The following is a 26206-nucleotide window of genomic DNA, read 5'->3' on the forward strand; positions in this document are numbered from 1 at the left end:
AAGCAGAGCAGGGGAGAACGGCGCGTGTGTGTGTGCTCGGTGGTGTGGTGAAACAGCGCCGACCGCGGGCTGTGGTCCGGCACGGAGAGCCGCTGGGTTACGTTCTGAAGTGCAGTTGGGAAGCTGTTCCAGCACAGCTCCAGCACTGTGGTCGTCGTCTTGGGCTGCCGTGACCGAGGACCACGGGCCGGGGGCTCGAACAGGAGACATGCCCTTCTTTCTCACAGTTCCGGGGCTGGACTCAGATCGAGGGGTCCGCGGTTGGACCCGAGGCCTGTCGCCTTGGCTTGCAGAGGCCGCCGTCTCATTCGGAAGTCCTCCCTCGGTCTTCCCCCTGTGCAGGCGTCCCCGGGGGCTCGCTTTTGCCCACATTTCCTCTTTTTGTAAAAAAAAAAATCCACCAGACTGCATTAGGACCCGCTGCGGTGGTCTTTCTACCTTCTCCACCAATTCCAAGGCCCCGTCTCCAAATGGAGTCACCCTCCAAGGTCCTGGGCCCTAGGGCCTCACAGTGTGGCTCTGGGGACACACAGTTCAGCCCAGAACACATACGTCTCATCTTCCTGTTTATTTCATCAAAAGTCCAACCATATTCAAGCACCTGAAATGACGCTTTCCCACTAAGTGTGAGATTTTATCCATAGACGTTAGTGACTTCAACCGTTCATTCTTGGAACAGTTCCAAGCCCGTGGAACAGGTGCAGGGGTAGGGAGCACAACGGGCACGTCAGCGAGACTCCGCCATCGTTAACGTCCTCAGCGTCCGTTCTTAATGTTTCCTTGAAAGCCTCTTCCTTTGCTTCTGTCTCTCTGAACACACACACGCACACGTTGTTATTCTTTAGCTTTTTGCTGACCCCTCGAGAACAAATTGGGGAGTCCCGGCCCTTCTCCCTGAGTGCTTCAGTGCACACCTCCCGAGAACAACAACGTTCTCTCACAAAACCCTGGTATCGTCGTGACGTTCAGGAAAGTCAGTGTGGATGTGATACCATCACCACTCGGGTGCTTCCACTCTCCTCATGACATCCTTCGCAGCCGCCTGCTGTCGCGCCTCTGGTGTCCTTCCCCTGCCTTCACCTGTCACGACCTTGGCATTTTTGGATTCCCAGCCTCTGGTCAGGCAGAATGGCTGTCTGGGTTCGGTCGATGTTTCCTGCGGGTTGGATTGGGGCGATGCCTTTTGGAAGTGATGTTCAGGAGGCCCCTGATGTCAGTTTATTTCATGATGGTCATCTAAATGGGTCACTCTCCCGAGGTACAGTTCCTTGTCTGTGACTGTGAGCCCTCCTGGCCTCATCTCCTCCTACCCCGCCTCTGGCCTTGATGGGAGAGCTTCTTTTTGACTCTGGCACAGTCGGTCCCCTCCTGGAACTCAGACCCCTCCTGGGCTGGTCTTGGGGGGCACAGGGGCTCCGTGCCTGGTGCTCCTTCCCGCAGCCTGGGCTTCTTGCCTGGTCCGTTCCATAGCTTCTCTCTGGACCCTCTTCCTTGCTTCTCCCTCAGTTGGCTTGGCCTGTAGGGAGGAGAAAAGCCTGCGGTCTCTTGGTCAAACCTTGTTGTGGCTGCCTTTTCTCCCGCTGCTCAGAAGAAGGGGGTTATTCGAGAGGACAAACGTCCTGTTCGCAGACCGCTTTCCAGCCTTTGCTTGACGAGATGGTGGTATCTGAAAATTAAATATAAAGTTTCTCTTCTAGCGCATTTGGCTTTTACAGATGTTCCCCCTGCCTTGAAGCAGTTTGAATCCCTTCTGTACAAAGGGAACATTTACATTTGAATCATTTTAAAGCCTTCTGCAGCTTTTCACAGAGTGCTTTCATCAGAGTGGGGAAAGGAGTTAGCAGTGGCTTCATTATTACCTGGTTTTGGATTCGCTGGAGGTCTGATCGCAGGTTATGACGTAGAGCCTCCAGATAAGCACCGAGAGCCCCTGGTGACTTCGCAGGAAACCACAGGGCAGGAGGGAGGGGGTAGTCCGGGGGCCCAAGGCTTTATTTTCTAGAAGTGACGCTGGCCGGAGTTGAGTCGCCTTTTTTGAGAGTGAGTTGACCCTGTTGTTCAAACCTTCCTAGTTTATTAAATCAAGTCGGGAGATGTCATTTGCTGTGGTTGCTGGAATCACATCCTCCCTGGAGAGGAGAGTCCTGGTCCGCCTGGTCACGGGCCCGTTAACGAGCTATAGAGGGGAGCATTTTTAGAAACCTTGTAGACAAGGGTGGGGTCTGCATGGCAAAACAGCAGACACTTTAGGAAAAACCAAAATGTCTCACTGTGCTTTTATTTTTAGTGCTTTCTGCATAGCGAATGTCACTTTTTTAGGAGGGGAACATCAAAATGTATTTGATATAATGTAGCTTGCTCATAAAATCATCATGCCTGGTATATTTAGAGTGTGGAAAAGTCAGGAAAAATTACACTCCTTCTCTCTCCACCGGGCTGTCGCATCTCCAGAGAAGTGACGAGGCGTCTTGCCTGTTGTCAGCGTTGTCTCCGCTGGAGGTTTGGAGGCAGCTGGGCGGAGGGCCGCGGCGTGGGGACCGCTGGCCGTGCCCCGGGCGCGCGGGGGTGCCGGGCCATACCTGGTCTGCAGGCTGTTTTCTCTACGTCCGCCAGAGGTGTCAGAAAGCAGCTTCCCTCTTCTTCCTGTGATATTAAATTCCTCTTCCTGGTTGAGACGCACGAAGTCATGTTGTTCGTCCTCCCCCTCAGACTCACCCATAAATATTTAAAAATTAAGAGCAGAACCGTTGCTGTGAGTTAAGATTCATTCAGAGAGATTCTCGAGTGGGAAGCAAAGCCTGGCGTGTTTTGTGCCACCTGGGAGGAGGACAAGGCCCCAGCAAGCCCGTGTGGGGTTATGCACAGGCCAGGCTTGGAGCAGACCGCGGGGCAAACATACAGGTCTGAACTGAACGCCGGTTTTGTTTTGTTTTTATTTTATTTTATTTTATTTTATTTTATTTTATTTTATTTTATTTTATTAAAAAAAATTTTTTTTAACGTTTATTTATTTTTGAGACAGAGAGAGACAGAGCATGAACAGGGGAGGGGCAGAGAGAGACAGGGAGACACAGAATCTGAAGCAGGCTCCAGGCTCCGAGCGGTCAGCACAGAGCCCCATGCGGGGCTCGAACCCACGGACTGCGAGATAGTGACCTGGCTGAAGTCGGACGCTTAACCGACTGAGCCACCCGGGCGCCCCTATTTTATTTTTTGAAAAGAATTTTTTTTAACTTTTTTTTTTTTTTTTGAAAGAGAGGGAGCACGAGTGGGGGAGGGACAGAAGGAGAGAGAGGGAGACACGGAATCCGAAGCAGGCTCCAGGCTCCGAGCTGTTAGCACAGAGCCCGACGCGGGGCTCGAACTCACGAACCGTGAGATCATGACCTGAACTGAAATCAAGAGTCGGATGCTCAACTGACAGCCACCTAGGTGCCCCTAAATGCCCATTTTAAGTAAATGGGAGGGGGATTTGCCACAGGCTGCTGTTGTCAGGGAGCCCCTGGCCCTGTCTGTGGATTTGCCGTGGGGATGTTTTGTGCTGAGAGAGTTCCTGAAGTGATTGTTGTCCCCTAGCTGGTGCCCACCCACTCTGAGGGAGAACAGTGCACAGAACTTTGCACAGAAGCTCCTGACCCTGGGGTAGGGGGCTGTCCCCGAGCCCCGTGATGCATGCTCGATAAAGCCACGGAGGTCCGCTCCAGGAATCTGCAGGTGGCCTTGGGGACCCTCAGAAAGGACCTGTCCCCCCACCCAGCGGAAGTCCTTGTGCTGCGGTCTGCCCGGCCCCCAAGTGGCTCAGGTCCCTGCTGCTCGTCAAGGGCCTGGCGAAGGGCGCCTCTCTGGACACGCTCTGGAACGGGAGCTCTGACTCTTGAGCTGGAGAACTTGTTGGGCAGGAGGGTTTCCGTTGAGCTTCGAGAGGGATCATCTTCCCCTCCTGGCTCGTTTTTACTTCTCTTGGATACAGAGAGGGTCAGTCGTCAAGGCTGCTCGTGATAAGGGGTCCTCGCTTCAGCCCCGATAGTCCCTAAACAATGGGGGCCCACTGACGTCGGCTAGGTGCTCCCGTCCGCGGACCAGAGTGAAGTGTGGGGCCAGCCCTCTTCAGGGGCTTCCGAGGGGCAGCGCCCCGTGTGGCCTCGGGATCGTGTGTGAGATCCATGCAGAATGGGAGCAGTGAGACCGGGAGAGAGAAGGGGCTGGTGCAGGGTCCCTGCTCGGCCGTCCGCCCGGTGCTCCCTTTCCCGAGGCTCACAGCAGGACAGGCAGAGCAAGTTGGGAACGAGGGGGCGTGGGCACTGGAGTATTACAGAGCTGAACATCAGACGCGAGGACGCTCCGTGCCCCGAGAAGGAGCCCTAGGGCACGTTACGTGGAAAAAGCAAAGGGCAGGGCAGTGCGTCCGGATAAGAAAACCAGCATGAAGGAACCTACAGGGTCCCTGGCCATAGACACAGGGAGCGGCCGCCCAGAGACCTGGGGCCGGGGAGGGGGCCCGTCGTGGCCTGTGCCTCAGAGTGCTGGGCCCGGTGCACGTCCTGCCTCTTAAACGTTCACGGAGAGAAATAATGGACCGGGCGTGGAGGTCGGGAGGTCTGACTGGGCCTTTGGGCTGGAAGCAGGGCCTCGTGCTCTCCCTCGGCCAAGGGTCGCACGAGCTCTGGTCTGAGACTCGCCAAGCGTCCCAGTGCCGCCCGGCTGGCGCCCGCCCTGGAGGTGCATGTTGCCACGTGGGCTTCTGTTTGGTTTTCTCGTATCTCTGACTTTGCCTCTCCTGCTTTCTGCCTGGGGTTGGGGTCCCACGGTGCTCCCCGTCTCTCTGGCACCCGGAGCTCACAGGCCCGTCCGAGGCTGCCCCCACCGGCCCCCGGAGACCCCTGGGTCAGCTGGCAGAGCATCCAGGCCCGGCTTGCTAGGCGGTCTGCTTCCTCCGGGCGAGGGGCGGGAGATCGGCTTCTCCCCGGGGCTCTGCACCTGTGCCCCCGTGCCGTCTGCGCAGGGGTGCCCCGCTCACTCCATGTCCCCTGCCTCCCCCCAGGGCACCCTCATCCAGCACCTGAAGGAACACGTTCTCCACGGCAACATGGACAGCAGCGACACCCTCCTGTATTACACCACGGTGAGTCGAGTGTGCGTGTCCGGGGGGTGCCTCCTGCCCTCTGCGTCCCTCCCGTCGCTCGCTTTGCTTCCTTCAGGGTGGATGCGGTTCAGCCGGGGGTTTTGTGCGGGGCCTTCACTTGCGCTAGCCGGGCGGGCCTGCCGGGAGCACAAGGGTCCTTGTAAGAGGGAGGTGGACGGATCAGTGTCGGAGAAGGAGCTGTTCCGAGGGACGCAGAGGTCAGAGTGATGTGGGCTTAGGAGCCAAGGGATGTGCGTGACCTTTGGAAGCCGGTAGACGCCAAGAAAGACATTCTCCCCGGAGGTTTCCAGGAGGAATGCGGTCCTGCAGACACCTTGACTTTGGACTTTGGACCTACAGAACTCGGAGATAGTAAATCGGTGGCGTTTGAGGGCACTAAGTCCCGTGGTGGTAATAGGAAGTGTTTCCAGGTGGCTCTCCCAATGACTGTGACAGCTGGGGGTCAGGTGCGGAGGCCAGGCTGGGCCTGAGAGAGGCCACCCTGGGGACCAGAGCCGCCTGCCAGCCCAGAACCTGGCCAGGAGGCCCCTGTCCCTGCCCCGGGAGTGGGCGTGCGGCTCAGGCAGCCACCACGCCAAGCCCAGGCACTGGCTGCCGCTGCCCTCACGGAAGTTCTTTTCTGCCCCAAGTCCTTGCCAGTGCGTTTTGTGGCTGAACCCAGGGCACCTGCCCCAGCTGGCCCGGAAGCTGGGCAGTTAGATGCTCGGTCTCCTCGCTCCTCACTGTGATTTGGGTCTCCGTCAGCTGCAGGCATGTATCCCAGAGCCCTGCTCACCCCGTCCCCACAGGCGGGCCCGTGGTGCCAGGCAGTGCCAGCCTCTGGGCCCTTTCCACGCGGAAGCCCAGCCCAGCAGGGTTGACGGGGCGTCGTGTTTGAATGGCGCGAAGACCCCCGCAGCCCCGACCACGTCCAACTCAGCGGCCTCCCGGGGCCACGTGGTTTCAAATGACAGGGTTTTGCATCGAGGGAAGTGCCCGGAACGTGGCAGATCTGGAGCGGTCCTCCCGGAGGCTTTTCACTTTCCCCGGCAGCGTCCTGCCCACGAAGGACAGGCGGTTGGCTTGTCCTGTGGAGCCAGGCCAGCGCTGTGTCACTTAGTGACCCACTTTAGCAGCTTTTTTTTTTTTTTTTTAATGTTTATTTATTTTTGAGACAGAGAGCATGAACGGGGGAGGGTCAGAGAGAGGGAGACACAGAATCCGAAACAGGCTCCAGGCTCAGAGCCGTCAGCACAGAGCCCGACGCGGGGCTCGAACTCACAGACCGTGAGATCATGACCTGAGCCGAAGTCAGACGTTTAACCGACTGAGCCACCCAGGTGCCCCTTTAACAGCTTTTTTGGACAGCGGGTCGGCCGGGCCGCGAGCTGCGTGGGCTGCCGTGCTGATTTCCAGAGACAGGTTCCTTAGTAAAAGAAACTCAGCTAGGGATATTAAGGCAGCTCACCTAACTTGAGATTTTTGTGCGACCCTGGTGGTGCCGAGGGGAAGGACAGGGGGCTCCGGGGGCCACCGGGTTCTTGACGGCAGGGGACTTGCCGAGGCTGGTTCAGGCTGCAGGGGACTTGCCGAGGCCGTGTGCCAATCATGTCTTCTAAGCCGTTGTCTGGGCTTCTGTCGGGCTGTGCCTGCGGGCGGCCTGGGGCCCCTTGCGGCCACCCGGTCCCCCCGTGGGATCTGCCGCAGGGGTGCCGGGCGAGGCCGTCTTGCCGGTGGGGTGTCCTCCTGGCCCTCGGTGCGGGCAGATTCCTGCCGGAGCTTCCCTCTGGCTGCCCTGCTCTGGAACCGCCCACAGATCCCCCGCGTGGACGGGAAAGCTGTTGTCAGTGGGTTTGCCAGCACCTTTGTGCCTTAAACTTTGTTCGTAGATAACAGAAAAGGCACTTCTTGCGTGTGGGAACCCTTTCACACAGCACGCCCGAGTGCACGTGAGATGTCGGCGTCCTCCGGGGTCCAGGGCAGCTGTGGCGGTCGTTCTCACACGCAGCGTGCGTGCCCCGCGGGCCTGTGGGTTTGTGCACCCCCCCCCCCCCCCCGGTGTGGATGGGGTCATGCCGTGTGCCCTCTGCTGGCGTGTTTCACACTTAAGCTCGTCTCAGACACCTGTCCGCATCCACCCAGACTTTGTTCCTGTCGGCGGCCGTGGCGGGCGGCCATCCGGGTGCAGACGTCGGACGCGGGTTCACGGACTCGGTGTGTGGTGTTCCGTAGTTTGTGCCCGTGTGGGACCACGTTTGCTTTGGCGGGCGTCTCGCTGCCGTCCGTCTCCCGTTGTGCCCGGGAAGGCCGCGGCGGACGTTCTTCGACCCCTCTTAGCGCGCGCGTGTGCGTGGATCTGATGTGCGTGGTCGGCTCTTGGCGTGAAATTCCTGGGGCGAAGCCTCGTGCATCTGAGAGGGGCGGTTCGCAGCAGCCGTTGGCTCGGCTTCAGGAGGATTTCTAGGGACGTGAGGAGCCAAACGGTGGAGGTGAGGGCGGCTGGCCCGGCGCTCGGTTGGCACTGTCTGTGCTCCTTCTGTTCCAGGTCGGCTGGATGATGTGGAACTGGATGGTGTCCGCTCTGGCCACGGGAGCGGCCCTGGTCTTGTACGACGGCTCCCCCTTGGTGCCCACGCCCAACGTGCTCTGGGACCTGGTTGACCGGCTGGGGTAGGTACCCGAGACAGCACGCTGGGCCACAGAGCCGCCCTGCGGTCGGCTGCCGTAGAGGAGGTACCTTTTCCGGGGTGCGTGGTGCCCCTTGGGGGGCGAGGGGGGGTGTGGGAGGTTGAAGTTGCCAAGGAAGGTGCGAAGGGGCAGGCAGTCCTGACTGGAGCCTACCAAGGAGATGGGGAGTCTTCGTGTAGAGTTGGGGGGCCACCCCCCAGGGCCAGGGGTGGGTCTGAAACAATCAGGATATCAGGAGAGGGAACGTGATCCTGTTTCTAGGACACTGGAATCCAAGAACTGGCGGGAAAGCTCAGGAGGAAGGGAGACAGGGCCACGGGGCCAGCGAGGGTTCTGTCTCACGCAGGGCTCCTCCAGCTCAAGGCTGAGGTGGGGTGTGAAACAGGCGGCTCGGGGGACGGTGTGGACGCGTACGGGAAGGGGGCGGGCGCCGAGCCCAGCACTGGGGCGTTCGCAGGGTCTGGGCTTCCCACCGCCAGCCTTCTGGGCCCGATGGCGAGAGGGGAGTCCTGCCTTTGCCAGCCATCCCGCGGTGCTGGCCTGCTGTCCCCTGGGTCTCCTCGAGCCCGTCAGGAGATTGCTCCACGATGCTGCCGCAGACGCTGTGTGAGGGGGTCTGTCCTCCGTGCGGTCCTGGCTCGTTCCTTGATCGAGTGATACGCGGGAATCCTGAGGAGCAGAGGCAGAACACGGGGAAGGACGTGGGGCCCCCTCTCCTAAATCCCCTCCTCCTCATCACTGTGGGAAATGGTCAGGAGACCGACCGCGTGGGAGTGCTTTCTCTGCTAATGAGTTAATCGTAACCGACCGAGGTGTCCTCACCACTGTGCTGCGTGGTCACTGTTGGCCTAATGATCGTGGTTCCAGGAGTGACCAGCAGACCCTGGGGGCCCGGAAGCAGCCGTGCTCTGAAATGTGCTCGTTACTTTAAGTCTGAATCCGTTCACGGTGGGGAAACAGAAGGAGCCAGTAACGTTTTTACATCCCTGGCCATTAATATTTCAAATATAGCTTTGCCTGGCCTGGGTAATATTTAAATCCTGACATTTGGCTCCCAATATTGGTGAGGAAGGTTATTTCCTAATGAGACTGTTTTCCAACAAAAGGTTAATCGAATCTCTGGGAACGTAGATGGCTTTAAGAGCTTTACCCTTAATACCTGTGAACCAGGCTCCAGGTGGGGACACTTTCTGGTGTGTGTGTGTGTGTGTGTGTGTGTGTGTGACAGGAAGGGGGTCAGAAAATGTGCATTATTGGGGTTCGATGCTAAAGGATTTGAAGGATGAAGAGCCCCAGGAAAACCCAGCTCTGTGTGTGTCTGTGTACGTGCACGTGTGTATGTGTGTGCACGTGTGCACAAGGGTGAGCGACCGTGTATAAGTGTGCGTGAGCAAGAGTGAGCGCATATGTGGGTGTGCCTGCGTGTGCGTGTAGGTGTGGGTGTGCGTGCATGTGGGTGTGTGTCTGACACAGGTCTGTGCTCTGGGCCCATGTGGTGGGCACGTCCTGAGCCCTGGTTGGCTCGTGCCCCAGATGTTGCCAGAGACGTGGCCTTGGCCGCCCCGGACCCCGCCGGGAGAGCCTGCCCACCGGGTTCGCGGAGGCTGGTGCGGCTGCACAGCCCGGGCGGGAGCCGAGGGGAGGGGAGCATGCAAGGGCCTCAGGCCTCCGCCGCCTGCTCCCACTGCCAACGGCGATCGAAGAGGGGGTGCGTGTCAGGTGAGGCGAAAATTAAAAACTGAGTCGCGTGTGGTCACGTCAGATCCTGCCGGTTTGTAGCACGAGCTGCAGCCCTTCCGAGCGGCTGAACGGCAGGAATCTTGTGGGGCCGTTTCAGGGTGTCTGGTTTTTAAAATAACGTCGATAAATGTAGGAAGGAAATCCTCGCCGACTGATACCGTGCCAGCGCACGGACTCGCCCCCTCGGTTGGTGACTGGGCGTTTGCTGTGTCGGCACAGACAAGGTTCTTTCAAAGGACGGGCTTTCTTCATCATTTGGGGTGTATTTCTGGGCTCTGGGAGCCTGGCTCGGGGAATACTCGGGTGAGGGCTGGGGCCAGAAGTCTGGGGTCTTCTGTGTGGGCTGTGTCAGTAACTGGGCCTGCATCAAAGCCCCCCGGATTACCCCGTGTCGCCTGTCTCTGAGTGCGAGAGTTCTCGGTGGAGCCTGGTGACGGGCCGACAAGCTCACCTTGGAAAGTGCACTTGCTGGACGGCCCTTTGCCGGTATCATTTGCGCACCCGCGCGTATCTGGGTGTGTGCTCTGTGCCCCGTCCCCCGCCGGGCCCCGGGGCGTGCACGGTGGTGGAGGGGGACAGGTCCCTGTCCTCGAGGGGCTGGCACCCGAATGGGGGAAGGAGAGAAAGAAGTGCCATTGGTGCCCTGGGGTCAGGGAGACCCTCGGAGGCAAGGGCACTGGGGCCGGGACTTGAACCTCCAGACCTGGGGAGGGGCCACGACACGTTCAGGCAGAGGGAATACGAGAGCCCAGGCCCTGAGCGGGACTGAGATAGGTGTGCCGGGGAAGGAGACCCTTGTGGCCTGAGCGTGAAGTCGATGTGGGGCCGGCCGAGGGGTCTTGATTTTATGGCTTCCTTTGGCCGAAAAAGAGAAAATATCCCGTAAGCGGGAGGATAGTGGGTTGTCGTGTGGGTCGTTATCTTCCACGGAGCCTCATGGTCCGGGGACCCAGGGTTCTGGGCATGTTAAGAGTCAGCGTGCAGACCTGTCCCTGCTGTACCCGGACGGTAAACACAGTGTCGTGACTCACTCTGAACTCAATAGCGAGCATCAATTCAGCCCGGGAAAGTGACGTGTCTTGGATTTTGCAGACTTGTCAGCAATGAGTCACTAATCTTAGAAGGCTTCGGTGCATGGCCTGTGCAGGAGCCCGAGAGTTTGTCTTCTTTCCCTCCCGTGCCCTTAGCATCACCATCCTTGGAACGGGTGCCAAGTGGCTGGCTGTGCTCGAAGAGAAAGACCTGAAGCCAAGTGAGTAAAGCGTGCCTCTCGCAGCACCTGGCCCGTTCCCCGTCTTGCCAGCCAGGCAATTCAGAGCTGCTCCGTTACCTGTTTCCTGCACGCAGGCCAGGCTACAGGTGTCGGATTTAGTTTTAATCTTTCCGTGGTCCTTCGCCCTAGTGGAAACCCACAGTCTCCAGACGCTTCATACGGTCCTGTCCACCGGCTCCCCGCTGAAAGCCCAAAGCTATGACTATGTCTACAGGTGCATTAAGAGCAGCATCCTTCTGGGTTCCATCTCAGGTACGCTCCCCTCTGTGTGCTTGTGGGGAGGGGGTGCTGGAGGAATCAGGACACGGGACACGACCGGGGCGGTCCCCCCCAGCGCGCACAGCCTCTGACCCACACACCTCTGTGCACGTTGGCTCTTGTCCCTGGTAGTCATGTTCGAGAAAGTCGCCGAGGTGGCAGATGCTGAACCGTGGCTCCTGGGGGAGATAATGCACCTACGTGTCTCACGTCAGTTACAATCTCATGTCCCGGAAACGGCTTTTTCTGGTAGATTCTGTTTTCTTCATTTTACAAAAGGGAAAACAAGGTTCAGGAGTGTTGACCGACTTGCTGGAGCTGCCCCACTACCGGGGCGCGGTGGAGGGATTCAAACCCAGCGCAGCCGCCCCGGAGCCTGAGCTCCTCCCCTCGCCGTCCTCTGGTCCTCGAGGTGATGGGAGCTGGAGCCAGAGGGCAGGGCTCTCTGCCTTGTTGGACCTCAGCCGGGAACGTGCGTGTTGGGCATCTCGAGATTTTCACCGCTTGGTTCTCGGGTCATGTTCTCAGACGACTTTGAAAGCACCCTGAGTGTTGATTTTGGGGTTACAAAATTAGCGAGTAGGAGAATTTGCAACTACGGAATCTGTAAATAGTAAGAATTGGCTGTGTATAAGAACAGTCGTTGCAATGTTGCGTATGTTCATTGAAGGCCGGAAATGACCTGTGTGCCCAGTAGAAGGGGATTGATGGAATCATTTATGGTGCATCCTTCGTTTTTGCAGCTGTTAGAAGGGAGACGATGACGATTTTTATTTAGATGGAAACTTATTTACTATAATTGAGAGAGGGTTGTGATGTGTTCAGAAAAGCAGACTCCAGAGTTATCAAGTGTGGTCACCTTTGTAGATTGAAGAAAGGCACGTGTGCGGGTGCGTGGACACCCGCGTGTGCGTATGCGCGTTGGGATTTCACGTGGCTTTTTTTCCCCTTACTTTTTTCCTAACATAAAGTTGTGTGAAGATAATTTGTATATTCAGAATCCAAAAGGAAATAGGGTGGTGACCCCGCCCCCCCCCCCCCCCCCCATCCTCCTTCCCCAAGGAAGCCCGTGCCGGTTTCTGTCAGAGGCCGTCTGTCTGTGCGTAGGTGGCACAGCAGTGTTGCGGGGGGGCATTTGACGTAGGGTTCCCACTGTCCCACGTTTCCCCCTTAACAGTGCGACCTGGGCTTCGTTCTCCCGCAGCTCATCAAAGTCTTTAGATGACTATATTCTTCTGAAAGCACATCTTTATTTATTTTTTTTTTTTTTAATGTTTTTTTTTTATTTATTTTTGGGACAGAGAGAGACAGAGCATGAACGGGGGAGGGGCAGAGAGAGAGGGAGACACAGAATCGGAAACAGGCTCCAGGCTCCGAGCCATCAGCCCAGAGCCTGATGCGGGGCTCGAACTCACGGACCGCGAGATCGTGACCTGGCTGAAGTCGGACGCTTAACCGACTGCGCCACCCAGGCGCCCCAGAAAGCACATCTTTAAAAGACGCCATTTGATTTGCTGGAAGCCTGAGGCTGAGGACGCCCCCACCAGCCCTCCTCCTTCCAGCTGGACCCTTGGCCCGAGGCTGGGGGTCTTGGGCCGTTGGGGCCAGCAGGGATCCCGCCAACGTCTGAGAGTAGTCTTGGGACCTCCCTTTCCCCTCTGGGCCTCAGTTTTCCCTCACGAGGAGTGGATTGTAGCGTGGGATCGCCAGGGGCCGAGTGGGTGGGCACGCCGGGGCTCCGGTCCCTTATTTCGTGGAGTCATTGGCCTCACGATAGGCGACATCCGTACATGTCTGCTGCCCGCGTACCACTCGGTGGGGTGCCGTGAAGCCCTGAGACATAACAGCTGTGTGTCCTGAGACAAGACGGTCCTCGGGAGAAGCAGGAATAGGGTTGAGGAGCTCCTGTCTGTATGAGCAGGTTGTCTGCGTGGAGGGTCTCTGGCCGCTGGGAGGAGAGCCAGGTGTCGGGAGACTCACGTCCGCTCCTTAACCCTCCTGAGAGTTGTGGGCCTTGAGCCACCCACGTTCCCTGCCCCAAATGCTGGTTTGTAGAAGCTTCGGGAAGTGGATTTCCACGGTACTGCTGGGCGATTCGGTGACATTCTAACAGGGCGTTTCAGCTCAGAGCCTCTCGGCACTGGGCCGGTGCTGTGTGTGTCACAGCGTCCCCTGAGAACATCTGGTGCTCATCTGGGGGCCATGCTGGCACCCCCCCTGGGGCCCGGGGCGCTGAGATGAGCGTGATCCTCGTTTTCATGGGGAGGGGAGCAAGGGGACAGTTGTCGGCAGTGGTGGGTCCGGCTTCGGGGGTTCCTGCCGCTCCTGTGTCTGTGGCTCTTGGGATTGGACTCCCTTTCGAGTTCCTTCCTGAAACTGGAGTGTTTCCCATCCCACGCTGCCTCATGTGGGGGCCCTCGCTGCACGGACCTCGGGGTTTCTGCTCTCCCAGCGGCCGCGTGCGTGCACACGCCAGCAAAGGGCCTCCGTGCGTGACCGTCTGCGAGACGGTGCCCGTGCCGTAGATCTAACGGGCGAAGCTTCCGTTTTCCCTGAGCCCGCGTCCTGAATTTCGAGGTGACCACGAGAGGTCATCTGTTTTGTGCGTCCTGCGGCAGGAAGCCTTGGTCACAGAATAAATCCCCCAGACACGGGCGGTTTGCTGCAATTCCGTTTCTTCCTCTAGAAGCCGGAACCATCCGGGGTTTTTTCTGTATTTATCTCGAGAAAGAGTGGGACTAGCTGTCCTTTGGGGTCTCCCCCGTGGGGTGTTCCCCAGTAATAAACTCGGCCGTTTGTCCCGTCTTCTGAAGGTGGATCTCCTTTTGTCGTGTCTGCAGGTGGCACCGACATCATCTCCTGCTTCCTGGGCCAGAACTTCTCTGTTCCCGTGTACCGAGGGGAGATTCAGGCCCGGAACCTGGGCATGGCCGTGGAAGCCTGGAACGAGGAAGGTGACGGCTTCACTGACCACTTTTCTTTCCGTGCCCGGGCGTGACCTGGATGCTTGGTGTCAGTTCTGCAGAACCTCCCGGAGCGGGGAGGCCCTGCTCGCCTGCAGAGTGATGCAGCTTCTCGCCCGGCCCGGCCCGGCCCGGCCCCAACCCCCTTCAGCCTGCCCGCCTGGGAAGTCGGTGTTGGGCCAGATCACAGTGGAGAGCTGTGTGTTCAGGAATAGCAGGAAGGCGGCCGTTCCCCCGGCATCCAAACGTCAGAGATGCCGCTGAGGCTGCCGTACTGCCTTGCTAGTCCGACACCCTGACCTTGACGAGGACCCAGTGAGGGAGCTGGGGGTTGGCCTCTCTGGGTTGCTTTGTAACCTGTTAGCAGCCACTGGCTATAAATCAGCAAAGCCTGTTTGTGTCTCCAGCACCAAACAGGGCCTGGCGTGTGGTGTGTGCACTGCACAAATTTGCACTGCAGCCACCATTATTTCGACCTGGCGGAGTGCACGGGGAGGTTGTGCCCGCTCCCGTTTGCACGAGGGAGAGGGAGAGACAGCAGCAGTCGTGGCCACACCGGGCTGCGAGCCTGGGGAGTGCAGGAAGGGTCTCTCCTGAAGTTCACAGAGAGTGTTGCCAGAGACCTTTCTGAAAATCTGTTCTTATCTTCAGAAGAAGGCTTTTCCCTGGTGCTGCCTGGGGTCATTGCTCAGAAAAGTTCTTGGTTCCGTACGTCTGTTTTCCTCCCCACCGTCCAACCATTTCTCTTGGCTCTGGCTGCCGCCGCGTTCGGTAGCCTGCTCGGGAGGAGATGCTCCTCGCAGAGAGAAACAGACGCTTCCAGAGGCACACGGTTACCTGTCTGCCCGTCTTCTGTCTCGGGGCTTCGGTGGGATGGCATGAGCTAGGCGAGGTGATGGACACGCGATAACCCGGGAGCCTCCGTGGATGCATGGGGGGTGATGGCTTCTCAGTGCAAGTCCCGCCCTGCTGCACTGTGGAAGGTGCTGGATAGACGGGCACCAGCCGGCTTTCCACAGGCCCACTCAGTGGGAGTGGGAGGGACGCGGTCTGGCCCTGTCTCCGTGGCCTCCATGGCCTGTGCTGTGCCTGGGGCTGGAATCCAGGCTGCCCTTGTGGCAGCACGTGTGCCTCAGTGCCACCTGTTGAGCTCACAATGTGGTGATGGAGAGAGAGGGTGAAGGTGGGTACCCCGTGATGCCTCAATTCTACCCCTGGAGAAGCATTTGCACCTGTGAGCAAGGAGACCTGTGTGAGGGTGCTCCCCGTGGTTTGTGCGCAGGTGCCCCCCCCCCCCCCCCGTGGTGTGCGTGCGGGGGCTCCCCCTGGTGTGGCGCGGGGGCTCCCCCTGGTGCGTGTAGGGGCTCCCCATAGTGTGTGCGCGGGTGCTCCCCCTGGTGTGGGTGCGGGTGCTCCGCGTGGTTTGGGTGCTCCCCCTGGGGTGTGCACGGGTGCTTGCCCTGGTGTGGGCGCGGGTCCTCCCCTTGATGTGTGCGTGCTCCCCATGGTGTGCCTGCGGGTGCTCTGAGTGGTGTGCACACGAGTGCTCTCACTAGTGTGGCGTGGGTGCTCCCCCTGGGGTGTGCGTGGGTGCTCCCCCTGGTGTGGGCGCGGGTGCTCCCCGTGGTGTGTGCGCGGGTGCGTGCGCGGGTGCTCCCCGTGATGTGTGCGCGCTCCCCGTGGTGTGCGTGTAAGTGCTCCCCATGGTGTGCGTGGGGGTGCTCCCCGTGGTGTGAGCGCGGGTGCTCCCCCCCAGGGTGCGTGCGAGTGCTCCACGTGGTGTGCACGGAAGTGCTCCCCCTGGTGTGGGTACAGGTACTCCCCCTGGTGTGGGCGCGGGTGCTCCCCCTGGTGTGGGCGCGGGTGCTCCCCCTGGTGTGGGCGCGGGTGCTCCCCGTGATGTGCGCGTGCTCCCCGTGGTGTGCGTGTGGATGCTCCCCGTGGTGTGTGCGCGGGTGCTCCCGCTCCCGTGGTGTGCGTGGGAGTGCTCCCTGTGGTGTGAGCGCGGGTGCTTCCCCCCCCCCCCCCCCCCGGGGTGCGTGCGAGTGCTCCGCGTGGTGTGCACGTGAGTGCTCCCCCTGGGGTGGGCGCGGGTGCTCCCCGTGATGTGCGCGTGCTCGTCATGGTGTGCGTGGGGGTGCGCTAGGGAGCAGAGCTGGGAATGACAGAGGTGCGTCTCCGGAGGAATAAATGCTCGTGATTGCACACGGGAAATCACGAGCCCCGAACGACCCGATTGGAACACCACGTAGTAGATGAGTGAGTCCCCCCGGTGCCACACTGGGAGCGGCGCTGGACACGCGCCGCGCGAGGCCGTGTACGTGGTTCGGAAACACACAGGACGGTGTCGGTGGAGTGAAAGTATTGACCCCCGTGTGGGAAAAACAAATCGCATATCGAAGAGAGGTGCGGGGGGGAACGCGCCGGGAGGGAAGGTCTTCAGGGGAGGAGTGAGCGCGGCTTCCAGGGGCGCTGACGTGACCAGGGGCGCGCTGTGCCTTCACGTGGGTCCCACGCACGGCGCGGCGCGTAAGGGGGGGGGGGGCTAGCGAGGGGGCGGGGAGAACCCCAGGGGGCGTGGCTGCCGTGGGTGCTGAGGTTATTCTGAATTCTTCCCAAACCAGGAAAGGCAGTGTGGGGAGAGAGCGGGGAGCTGGTGTGCACCAAGCCGATCCCCTGCCAGCCCACGCACTTCTGGAACGACGAGAACGGGAGCAAGTACAGGAAGGCCTATTTCTCCAGGTTCCCAGGTACGTGGGCTGCGGGTGCAGACTCGGCCAGGCCGGGCCCGCGGGCTCTGCTTCCGGATGTGCCCCCTCCGCCCGCGCGTGGGGAGCGGCCCACAGCCCCTTCCGCCAGAGGGGCGATGGTGAGCGGCCGCTCAGATTCTTGTCACCTTCAGCTCGAAGCCGTCACGGGAAACCGGCGTCCGGGTTTAACTTACCCTTAACCGGCCCGTGTGCGCAGAGCCCCTGCGCCCCAGTCGCTGCTGCCGGGAGCCGGCGCGAGCCAGTGGTTTGCCCGCGGGAGGGCTGCGGACGCGCGCGCTTACCCAGGACTGTGCGGCCCGTTCGGGGGGGAAAGGGCGTGTGCAAGCGGATTCTGGCCCGGCCTCTTGCTTCCTGCCCCACGCACCCTCAGCCGGGCCTCACCGAGGGGCTGGACAGTGGGGTGGTTTACGACCCGCTGGTCACTCTGGTGCAGCCTGACGCCCTCCCGGTTCGTCTTCTGAGCGACGCCTCGTCCCAGAGCCCGGAGGTGTTTTACTTAGAGCTCTGCTTCCTGCCCCCTCCTACCTTGTCTCAGAAGCACCGCTGAGTTCCCGCAGCTGCGCCATTCACAGTTCAGCAAGCCCTCTGTCCCCAGGGCGGTTTAGTCCAAGTACTTGCTTCGGTGTCTAGAAAGTGATCCGATTTTGCATTAACCACGTGTGGACGGTCTGAGAAGGGCAGGTGACCGTTGGTGGCAGAATTTGCCGCGGACCTCTCCCATTTCCCGCTTGGCCTTGCGTGTTTGCACAGCCTGCGTAGGACCACCGTCCTGGCACCACACCTCCCACTCGGGAGTCGCCGTTGCGTTTCCATTTTTGCCTTGGCTGCCAGGAAGATCGGAGTTGAAATCATTGCTTGATCATAGGATTCCGCTTATCCCCAGGACAGAATTTCTGATTCTCCTTAAAGAATCTCATCATGTAGTCAGTTTTGTAAGTAGATGCCTCAAGTATTTCCTGCGAGTAGGTGCAGTATAGGAACCAGTATGCACAGAGGAAGGCAGTGAAGACAGTGGGACTCTGAAGCTGTTGGTCATGGACCGGGCGAACACGGGTTGAACCTGACCGTCTGTCCACTCCCCAGCACTGGGAGATTCTTACACTGTATTGGAATTGATGGTTAAAGCAAATAGTCGGAAGGCAAGGTCGTCCTTGCTGTAGCAGGAAGGAGACTCCCAGACACCCTTAGGCCGGGCGAGAACGTAAGCAGGCAGTGATATCCAAGAAAAATCAGTGAGCGAAGAGCAGAAGTTCAGCACAGAGGGCGTAGTATCTCTTTTGTGTTCGGAAAGGAAGTCTATGTGTGTAAGTCTGTGAATAAACGCACGACAAAGGGTTGTCTGAGTGGGGGAATTATGAGCCGTTTTGGTTTTCTTCATGACATCTTACTGTTTTTAAAAGCCTAGTAAAAACTTAAAGAGAAATGAAAAACAGAGCGAAGAAAGATTCAGACCGTTCTGATTCTACAGAGCAATGATTTCAGCTCTGAGTTTCCTGGCAGCCAAGGCAAAAATGGAAACAATGGGCACAGGGAAGTGTAGAGGACACGGGACACTAGGCCTGCCCACGAGCTGCCAGGATGTTGGGCTTGATGACATGGAGACGGCCAGTGTCCCTCAGCCCTCGTCAGCAAAAGAGTCCAAAGCGGACGGAGGTCCCGCGTCCAGTAAGAGAAGCGTGTGACTGTGCAATTTATCTGTGATGGCGCGTCTGTGTACGTGGAACGCTGTGCCACTCTCCTTTAATGTACAAAAGTACGAGCTCACCGAAAGAGGTTCCCTGCGCTGGATCTCCAGGGGGGAAAGCAGGAGAAGGCCGGGTCTCCCCCTTCACGCTGGCATGCTCGGCCCCAGGCACCATCACTCACGGGGGGGGGGGGGGGGGGGCAGAAACAGAGCCAGTCTGCCGTGGACACAGTGGGAGCTGCAGGCCTGCGGAAGCCCACGAGGAAGCCTGTGACAGCCTGGCCCCAGAGCCACCAGCCCCTTGTGAATTCCTCCTCCCGACTTTGTTTTGTACGAGGCGGAACCATTTCGTTGTCACAAATGACCGCTCCTTCGGGGTGCATTTGTGTCTTCCGTTTGATCTCCATTTCCGGGGCCGTGCGTTAATTATCAAACTCCTGGGACACCGGGCTGCGCATAAACCAGACCGTGTGCCAGCACGGGCGCCCGAGTCCCCACGTGAGCAGGACAGGCCCTGCTGCTGTGTCTGCGGCTTTCTGTGTCCCGGGACTGCGCGTGCAAAGCCGGTCTCCTGTGTTCCTGCCCACACCCCACACGTAGCACCTGCAGTCCCGGGAAGTTTTCCCTGTTTGTGGGGGTGAATCTTTTGCAAGTGCGGTCAGGGAGGGGGGGTTCGTTCTTCAGCTTGGGGAGGAGGGAGGAAGGACCTTGAGGCCTACAGTCCTCTTCTGCGTCAGAATAAGTGAGCTCAGGGGCGCCTGGGTGGCGCAGTCGGTTAAGCGTCCGACTTCAGCCAGGTCACGATCTCGCGGTCCGTGAGTTCGAGCCCCGCGTCGGGCTCTGGGCTGATGGCTCGGAGCCTGGAGCCTGTTTCCGATTCTGTGTCTCCCTCTCTCTCTGCCCCTCCCCCGTTCATGCTCTGTCTCTCTCTGTCCCAAAAATAAATAAAAAACGTTGAAAAAAAAAAATTTAAAAAAAAAAAAAAAAAAAAAAAAAAAAAAAAAAAAAGAATAAGTGAGCTCAGGGGTCCTTTGGTCTCAAACCGCCTCCCAGGGACCACCCTCCCTGTGGACGGACGGACGGACGGACGGACAGGCGCCCTGACTTCCCTCTCAACGGGCTTTAATCCACGCTCCTGGCAGCGTGTGGCCGTGACGGTGAACGAGCGGCAGCAGAGCGTGTTGTTGGGGTGGTGCCTCCCGGACGGTTGTGAGCTGATTGGGTTAGCCCCTCGGGTCCGGAAGCTTCTGTAGGATTGGAGAGGGAGGGGTGCTCTCGGTGGAGACGCCACGGCTGGTTTTAGTTGGCATTTTCCCTTCCGGGCCGCAGGGGCCCCCTCGTTTCCGGAGGCAGGCTGCCCCTGGTGGCTGCAGGGAGCGCCTCCTCCGTTTGTGTGGCTGGTGGGGGGTCACCGCATCTGCCGGCGGGACGAGGCCTTTGGCTGGTTCAGCCGCTCCCTTGGCAATCGCCTCGGCGGCGTGGGGGGAGGGCGTGGCTGAGGCTGGGGCCGTGACCCCTTGGGATATTAGCTTTGCTGCACCCCAGGGCGAGGGCCAGCCCGGGACCCCGCCACACAGGGGGAGGTAGCTGCCTGGTCTCAGGGTCACCTCTGATCCGCCCGCCCCCACCGCCTTGCACGGCCCCCGGGTTTCACCAGCTAGTCAGCTCTGTCCACACGGCTGGTGCCTTAGCTCAGGCCTCCGTTGCTAAGACTGTCGCAGTTTTCTCCCACTGCTCGTGCTGCCTCTGTTCTTCGCGTTGAAGAGTGGCCCGGACCCCTCCGGACCGTCTTTCTCGGCTGTCCCAGACCACCCCGTCCTCCTAAAGCGTGGCCTGTGCTTCCTATCGTTCAGTCAGAGGGCCTTCCCCCGAAGCTCCCACTGACCTTCCCCGGCCCCTCCGGCATCCTCGCTGCTGGGGTCGGTGCCCCTGACTTCCCGGGGTCCCTGTCGGGCGGGCCCTGCAGGAGTGGTGTTTCTTGCCTGCTGGTGCGGGTCGGAGCCGGGTGCACGCCCCCACTGGAAGGGGTGCTCCTGGGGCGGGCGCTGTCTAGGTCACATCTACCCCCGGCTCCCCAGAGCCACCCCTCTTCCTGGTTTCTGAGCCTCAGCCGCGTCTGCAGACGGGCATTAACGTTGCGGAATCATGCGAATCGTGTTGCCGTCAGGCCTGCGTGGGTGTCTGTCCGGGCAGCCAGTCGGGACCCCTTCTCCTCGGGGTGACTGAGCACGTCTGCCTCCCTGCAGGTGTCTGGGCGCACGGTGACTACTGCAGAATCAACCCCAAGACCGGGGGCATCGTCATGCTGGGCCGGAGGTGAGGGTTCTTCCCGAGGCATCGAGGCAGGGACAGGAGGCAGCCTGCGTCTGCTCCCCGGGGGCCGGGGCCGGGCCCGATCCACGTTTCCGTGCCCCAGGGTGGGGTGGGAGGCCTGTGGCCAAGGCGCGGCCAGCATCCGTCCACAGTAGCAGCCGCCCTTTCAGACCTGGGATGTGTGGGTATTGGGCACATGCCACACCTGTGCAGGTGGGAAGGGACAGTGAGGGGACAGGTGTTTCCACACAAAGGGGACTCCCTTGTCTGGCTTTTGGTTGAGAGAGAGAGAGAGAGAGAGAGAGAAAGAAGGTGGCTGGTGGGGATAAAGAGCAGGGGAGGGAGCCTTCGTGACGGGGCCCGGTGTTGCCATGTGGCAAGGCGGTGGTGGCCCCCACCCCCGATCCCCATGCGACGTGCCTCACTCAGGAGCTCCTGTGTTTGTGACCGTGTCTCTCTTTCCAGTGACGGCACGCTCAACCCCAACGGAGTGCGATTCGGCAGTTCGGAAATCTATAACATTGGTACGCATTTTCCCTTGCTCCTGAAATTGTTCTTAGGTCATCCCGGAGGGGGGGCAGCCTATCCTAGCGGGGAGCCCGGGAGCCCGTTTTACAAAGACCCCGCCTTTTGGCATAACTCTAGCCCATTTGCCTCAGCCGTGGGAATGGACATTTGTGAACTTACCTGGTCCACGTTGCTTGTAGCTGTAAGATCCCAGAGCGGTCGGTATTCTTGAGGTCACAGGGTCCCATCCCTGCTCTGTTACCTGTCATTTTCACAGCGAGCTTCCTTGGGTTGCTTAGTTGTGTCTGCTTTTTATGGGTGAAAAAGCAGCACAGAGAGGTGGTGTGATTGCTGGAGGTCACACAGCACCATTCAGCACACTAAATAAGGACAGCTGCACAGTCATCCGTGGGCCTTTAAAATGCCCACCGAGGCCATAAAATCAGCCTTCCGAGGAGGTGGCTTCCTGCGGCTGTCACATCAAGGTTGTTTGCGCAGCCGGGAGGGAGAAGTCCTGATCTGTCTGCTCCCAGCCTTTGTTCCCCCCACCAGTGGAGCCCCCACCACGGGCATTTGCTTCCTTTTTATTTTTAAATTCATTTGTAGTTAAGTAAGTCAGGCCTGAGGTTGGCTTCTTGGAACCATTCAGCTCAAGCTGCAGCTGTGCCTCTCACCAGCCATGGGCGTTCTGCTTGTCCCCCCTGGGGGGCTCTTCCCCCGGGGAGGGGGGAGGGGGGCCGGTGCGAGCGTGTGGCCCCTTGCCCTGTCTCTGCAGTGGAGGCCTTCGAGGAGGTGGTGGACAGCCTCTGTGTCCCCCAGTACAACAAGGACGGGGAGGAGAGGGTGCTTCTGTTCCTGAAGATGGCGTCCGGCCACGCCTTCGGGCCCGACCTGGTGAAGAGTATCCGCAACGCCATCCGCCGCGGCCTCTCCGCGCGGCACGTGCCCAGCGTCATCCTGGAGACCAAGGGCATCCCGGTACGTGCCCCGCCGGGCTCCGCCCCGCCCCCGCCCCCGCAGCCGCGACCCGGGCGCCCCCCACGCCGCCCGGCCTCTCCCGAGGAGCGAGCTCACGCTCTGTGTGTCGTTTGTCCGCGTTGCCTGGCAACGGCATCCTTCTTTTCTCTCCCACCGTCTCTCTCTCTCTTTTTAACCCTTCCCGACTTGCCTTTCGAGTAACTTGTGCTAAATGCCTGTGTTGGGAGGGCAGGCGGGCCCGGCCCTGCGCATCCACCTGGCTCCCCCCCCCCCCCCTCCCCGGGGCGGGCTCGGTGTGTTCTCGGAATTATTAACGAGAAAATGAATTTTGACGGTACGAAGGGCCGCTGGCGGCTGCTGCCCTTGCCTTTGCATTTTGAGTTCTGCCCGTGGAAAGAAGACCCGAGGCTATTTAGAGGCTCGTCCCCCCCTTGCACTTTGCTTAGGCTCTGGGTGGGGGAGGAGGCGTGCCCAGATGGGATCTCAGCGTTCACTCGGACCGCCGACGCGGCGAACGCGTCCGTCAGCCCACGGCGGAAACTGCCGAGTGCGTGCGCCCGCGCGTGTGCACGGAGCCCGCCGATCGCACCCAGCCGGCCCGTCTCCGAGGCCTGCGGAGTAGCTGTCCGCTGAGGGGGTGGGGCTGGGGGTGGGGGGCAGCTGGAGCAGGGCCCTGATGTTGCCCCGGGCAGGGATGCATACGCGGGGTGCGGGCAGGGCCGGGACTTGCTACACCGTCCGTGCAGTTCTGTCACATTTTGGTTAAGGCACAGCTCGGGAGTTCTGTCTGTCTGTCTGTCTGTCTCTCCCGGTCGGTGACTCCTGATGACTCCGGAGACGGTGGCTCTCTCAGGGAGGGAGGGACACTTACTGCCTTCTCCCGATGAGGGCCTAAGGCTTTCCTTCGGTGAACCGGATCTGTGTGCTTCCGGCACATTCTGAGTGACGAGAGTTTGACCTTCCCCTTGGCTTTCTCTTGTTGGGACGGAAAGTGTGTCCTTTGCTGCCGGGAGGGTTATTCCCCAGCCGTGTCCGCTCACGGGGATTCAGTGGAGACACGGGTCGTGGTGACCGTCTTTTGTCCTCAGCCTGGCGCCCGGGTCCCTGTCAGCCCAGCTCTGCCTCTGCTCGCTCTCCCCGGGTGCTGTCCCCTCTGGTTGGGCTGGGGAGTCATTTCAGGGGTTTCTCGAGGTTTTTCAAGGCCCCGTGTTTTCCGGTCCTCGTGCTCTGCCCTGACGGACCGGGTTGGCCCTGTGCGTTGCCGAGCTGGGGAGGGGCGGCCCAGCCAAGGAGACTCGGGGCCCTGGGGGCACGGCGAGGCTGGCGGGTGCCAGGCGGCCGCCCTCGGTGGAGAAGCCTGGCCCGTCCCGATGGGAGGCAGATGACGGTTATCTCTCGGGGAGGCCCGAGCTGGAGCTGGGCACTTTCTGCCTCCCTGCCACCCTTCTCGCCAGAGGAAACAGCAGCGGGATTTCTCCCGAAACGAGGCCTTCTTGGTTTTGTCAGCTCACGGAGGGTATAAATTATTAGCTCCCCCGAGTCGTTCTCGGACCTGTCGTAGAAAGCTTATGCGCACACGAAGCAGGTGAGACTCCTGCTTTTCGGGGCGAGCGGGGCTGACGCCCAGGTGACAGGCAGTCCCCCGGAAGCCAGCGCTTAGATCCTTAGTTAGTTCACACGTCGCCTGAGTCTTTCGAGGGCATGAATTTTAATTACATGTCAGGTTTACAAAAGTGGTGCCCGTGGAGGAGAGTTGAGGGCACCGGCGGTGTTACTCACGGGCTCTGTCCCGCCGTCTCCTGGCCTGACGCCCGCACTGCCACCAGAAGCCTGTTGGGACCACGGGCCGGGCCCACGAGGCGTGGGTTCGAGAGGGAGCTTTGAACGTTTGGGAGGCTTCTGACTGCGAGGAAACAAGTGCCCCGGCCGGCCCGGACGAGGGTTCCGAGGAGGGATCTGGGGAGGTGTCGGGAGGCTCCCGGACGAGCTCCCTGGCGAGGGGATCGGTGACGAGGGGCAGGGAGCCGCCCGCCGCTTGCACGGAAGTGACGGCTGGGTCGGACGACACAGGGAGGTGTCGTGACGTCAGGAAAAGTAACCGAATAGAAATAGTCTAGCGGCGAGCGCCGAGAACCCCACCCGCAGCACGGGGAGGGGCGCTGGCACCCCCGACTTCACGCCCGAGGGGACAGACCCGGGTTGAGGGATCGGCCCTCAGCCCCCCAGACACCGGCCGTGGTGGAAAGCCGCCTTCCTGGGCACGCCTGCCCGGCTGCCGGGTCGCCCTCGGTCTGGCTGCCGGTGGAGGCCATTCGGTCTTGGTCGGGACACCCGGACGTCGGAGCCCGAGGGGTCTTTTCCCCTGAGGGCTCAGGTCCCTTTCTGTCTGTTTTCTCTGCCCGCCCTGGCAGTACACCCTCAACGGCAAGAAGGTGGAAGCGGCGGTGAAGCAGGTCATTGCTGGAAAGGCCGTGGAGCACCGAGGGGCCTTCTCGAACCCCGACGCCCTGGATTTGTACAGGGACATCCCCGAGCTGCGGGACTTCTGAGTCGGACCGTCTCGCACCACACTCGGCCACACGTGTCTGTGCCGTGACTTCCGTGGCTTCCAGAAAGCGCTTAGACACGTACAGCCCTTGGGAAGGCAAGCGTCTGCGGGCTTGGGGAAGATCGTCTCTGATCTGCAGCTGCATCGGGCGGGGGCCCGAGTCTCCCCGGACCAGAGGCTGAGAGGGAGGAGCGTTTGGTTGTGTGTGTGGCAAGGCTTCGAGTGTGTGTGTGTCTTCCCACGTGTGCCCTGGCACGCGCTGCCGGGCGCCGGGGCTCGCCCGTGTGGGGGCGGTCACGGCCGACGGCCTCAGCCACGGCCACGCTCCGGGCACCGGCTGGCTTTCTGGCGACGGCACACCCCCGCTGCAGCCTTGCACCTGTTGCTCTCTTTTGCTCTCTTAACGTGTGAAGCTGTGTGTTCTCTTGGCTCAGGGCCCGTCCGTCTGCTGTCGCCCGTGAACTGCCCCCCGCGGCCGACCACCCCTGCGCGTCTGTGTCTGTGTGCAATGCACCGGGTCCCCACGGTTCCTGGCGGGGCCGTGTGCTCTGACCCGCAGGTGGAAGCTCCCTCTGGAGGACACGGGGGTTTTGTGCTTTAACGGGGTCCCTTTATCTCTCGGACTTTGAATGGTTTCAGAATGTTTTAACATCCGTTGTCTGCTGTGCGGGGGCGTTCGCGGAACTGGCCGTGTGCCCTGCGGGGTGGCGGTGCTCTCGGGGAGTTGGCGGGCCGCCCGGGCGGCCGTCACGGGGTCCTCCCCAGACGGAGCTGCCTGGCCTCGGGGGACACGGCCTTGCCGCGCCCTCCACCCGGAGCCCTGGGAGCCTCAAGTCGCAGCTGTGATACCCGCACTCGTGAATCGAGTCCCGGGTGCTGCAGCCGGGTGGCTGGTACGCACTTTGGGTTCAGCGTGTTGATTCCTGTAATCCTAATGTTTGTTTCTGTGCTTGTGAAAACTGAGCGCAACGAAAACCCTTCTTGAATCCCTTTTCTTCTGGATGACAAAAACACGGGGAAAAAGCGCCATGAAGAATTTATACAATAAACATATGCACACACGCGCATATACACGTGCGTGCGCATATACACGTGCGTGCGCACATCTGTTCACGTGCGGCGGGCCGGTACGTTTTCTCTGGAGGGGGTGACTGGATCCGAGGTCCCGATGCTGCCTGTGCTGCAGAACCAGCCGGGAGCCCTGCCTTGGGGGAGACGTTTGGCCACGTGGTTGGAGCCTTCCCGGGCCCCTGGTATTTAGCACCCGTCCGGGGTGACCAGATGGCCAGCGAGGACTTCTCTGCGTGGAGCCGGCACCCCAGAGGAGGGCGCTGTCCTTACCCTGGACTCCCCCACGGTTC

General features: G+C 60.2%; 1 protein-coding gene across 4 annotated transcripts in view; it reads left to right on the forward strand.

Annotated features, from left to right (window-relative positions):
- AACS (acetoacetyl-CoA synthetase) overlaps positions 1 to 25912 on the forward strand; it is a 54217-nt gene extending 28305 nt beyond the window's left edge. Inside the window, exons 9-18 of one of the 4 annotated variants that reach the window (XM_058691479.1) lie at positions 5042 to 5122; positions 7668 to 7792; positions 10738 to 10802; positions 10953 to 11075; positions 13922 to 14035; positions 16669 to 16794; positions 20746 to 20815; positions 21278 to 21336; positions 22139 to 22297; positions 23804 to 24681. In XM_058691479.1, coding sequence (XP_058547462.1) covers positions 5042 to 5122; positions 7668 to 7792; positions 10738 to 10802; positions 10953 to 11075; positions 13922 to 14035; positions 16669 to 16794; positions 20746 to 20815; positions 21278 to 21336; positions 22139 to 22297; positions 23804 to 23886 — 1005 coding nt within the window. In that variant the 3' untranslated portion in view covers positions 23887 to 24681. Of the gene's footprint in view, positions 1 to 5041; positions 5123 to 7667; positions 7793 to 10737; positions 10803 to 10952; positions 11076 to 13921; positions 14036 to 16668; positions 16795 to 20745; positions 20816 to 21277; positions 21337 to 22094; positions 22298 to 23803; positions 24682 to 24708 lie in introns of those variants that run through there. The other 3 variants (XM_058691480.1, XM_058691477.1, XM_058691478.1) reach the window with 3 other exon arrangements.
- The last annotated feature ends 294 nt before the right edge of the window (positions 25913 to 26206 follow it).

The sequence above is a fragment of the Neofelis nebulosa genome, chromosome 11 (genome assembly GCF_028018385.1).
Source record: "Neofelis nebulosa isolate mNeoNeb1 chromosome 11, mNeoNeb1.pri, whole genome shotgun sequence".
In the NCBI taxonomy this organism is placed as follows: Eukaryota; Metazoa; Chordata; class Mammalia; order Carnivora; family Felidae; genus Neofelis; species Neofelis nebulosa.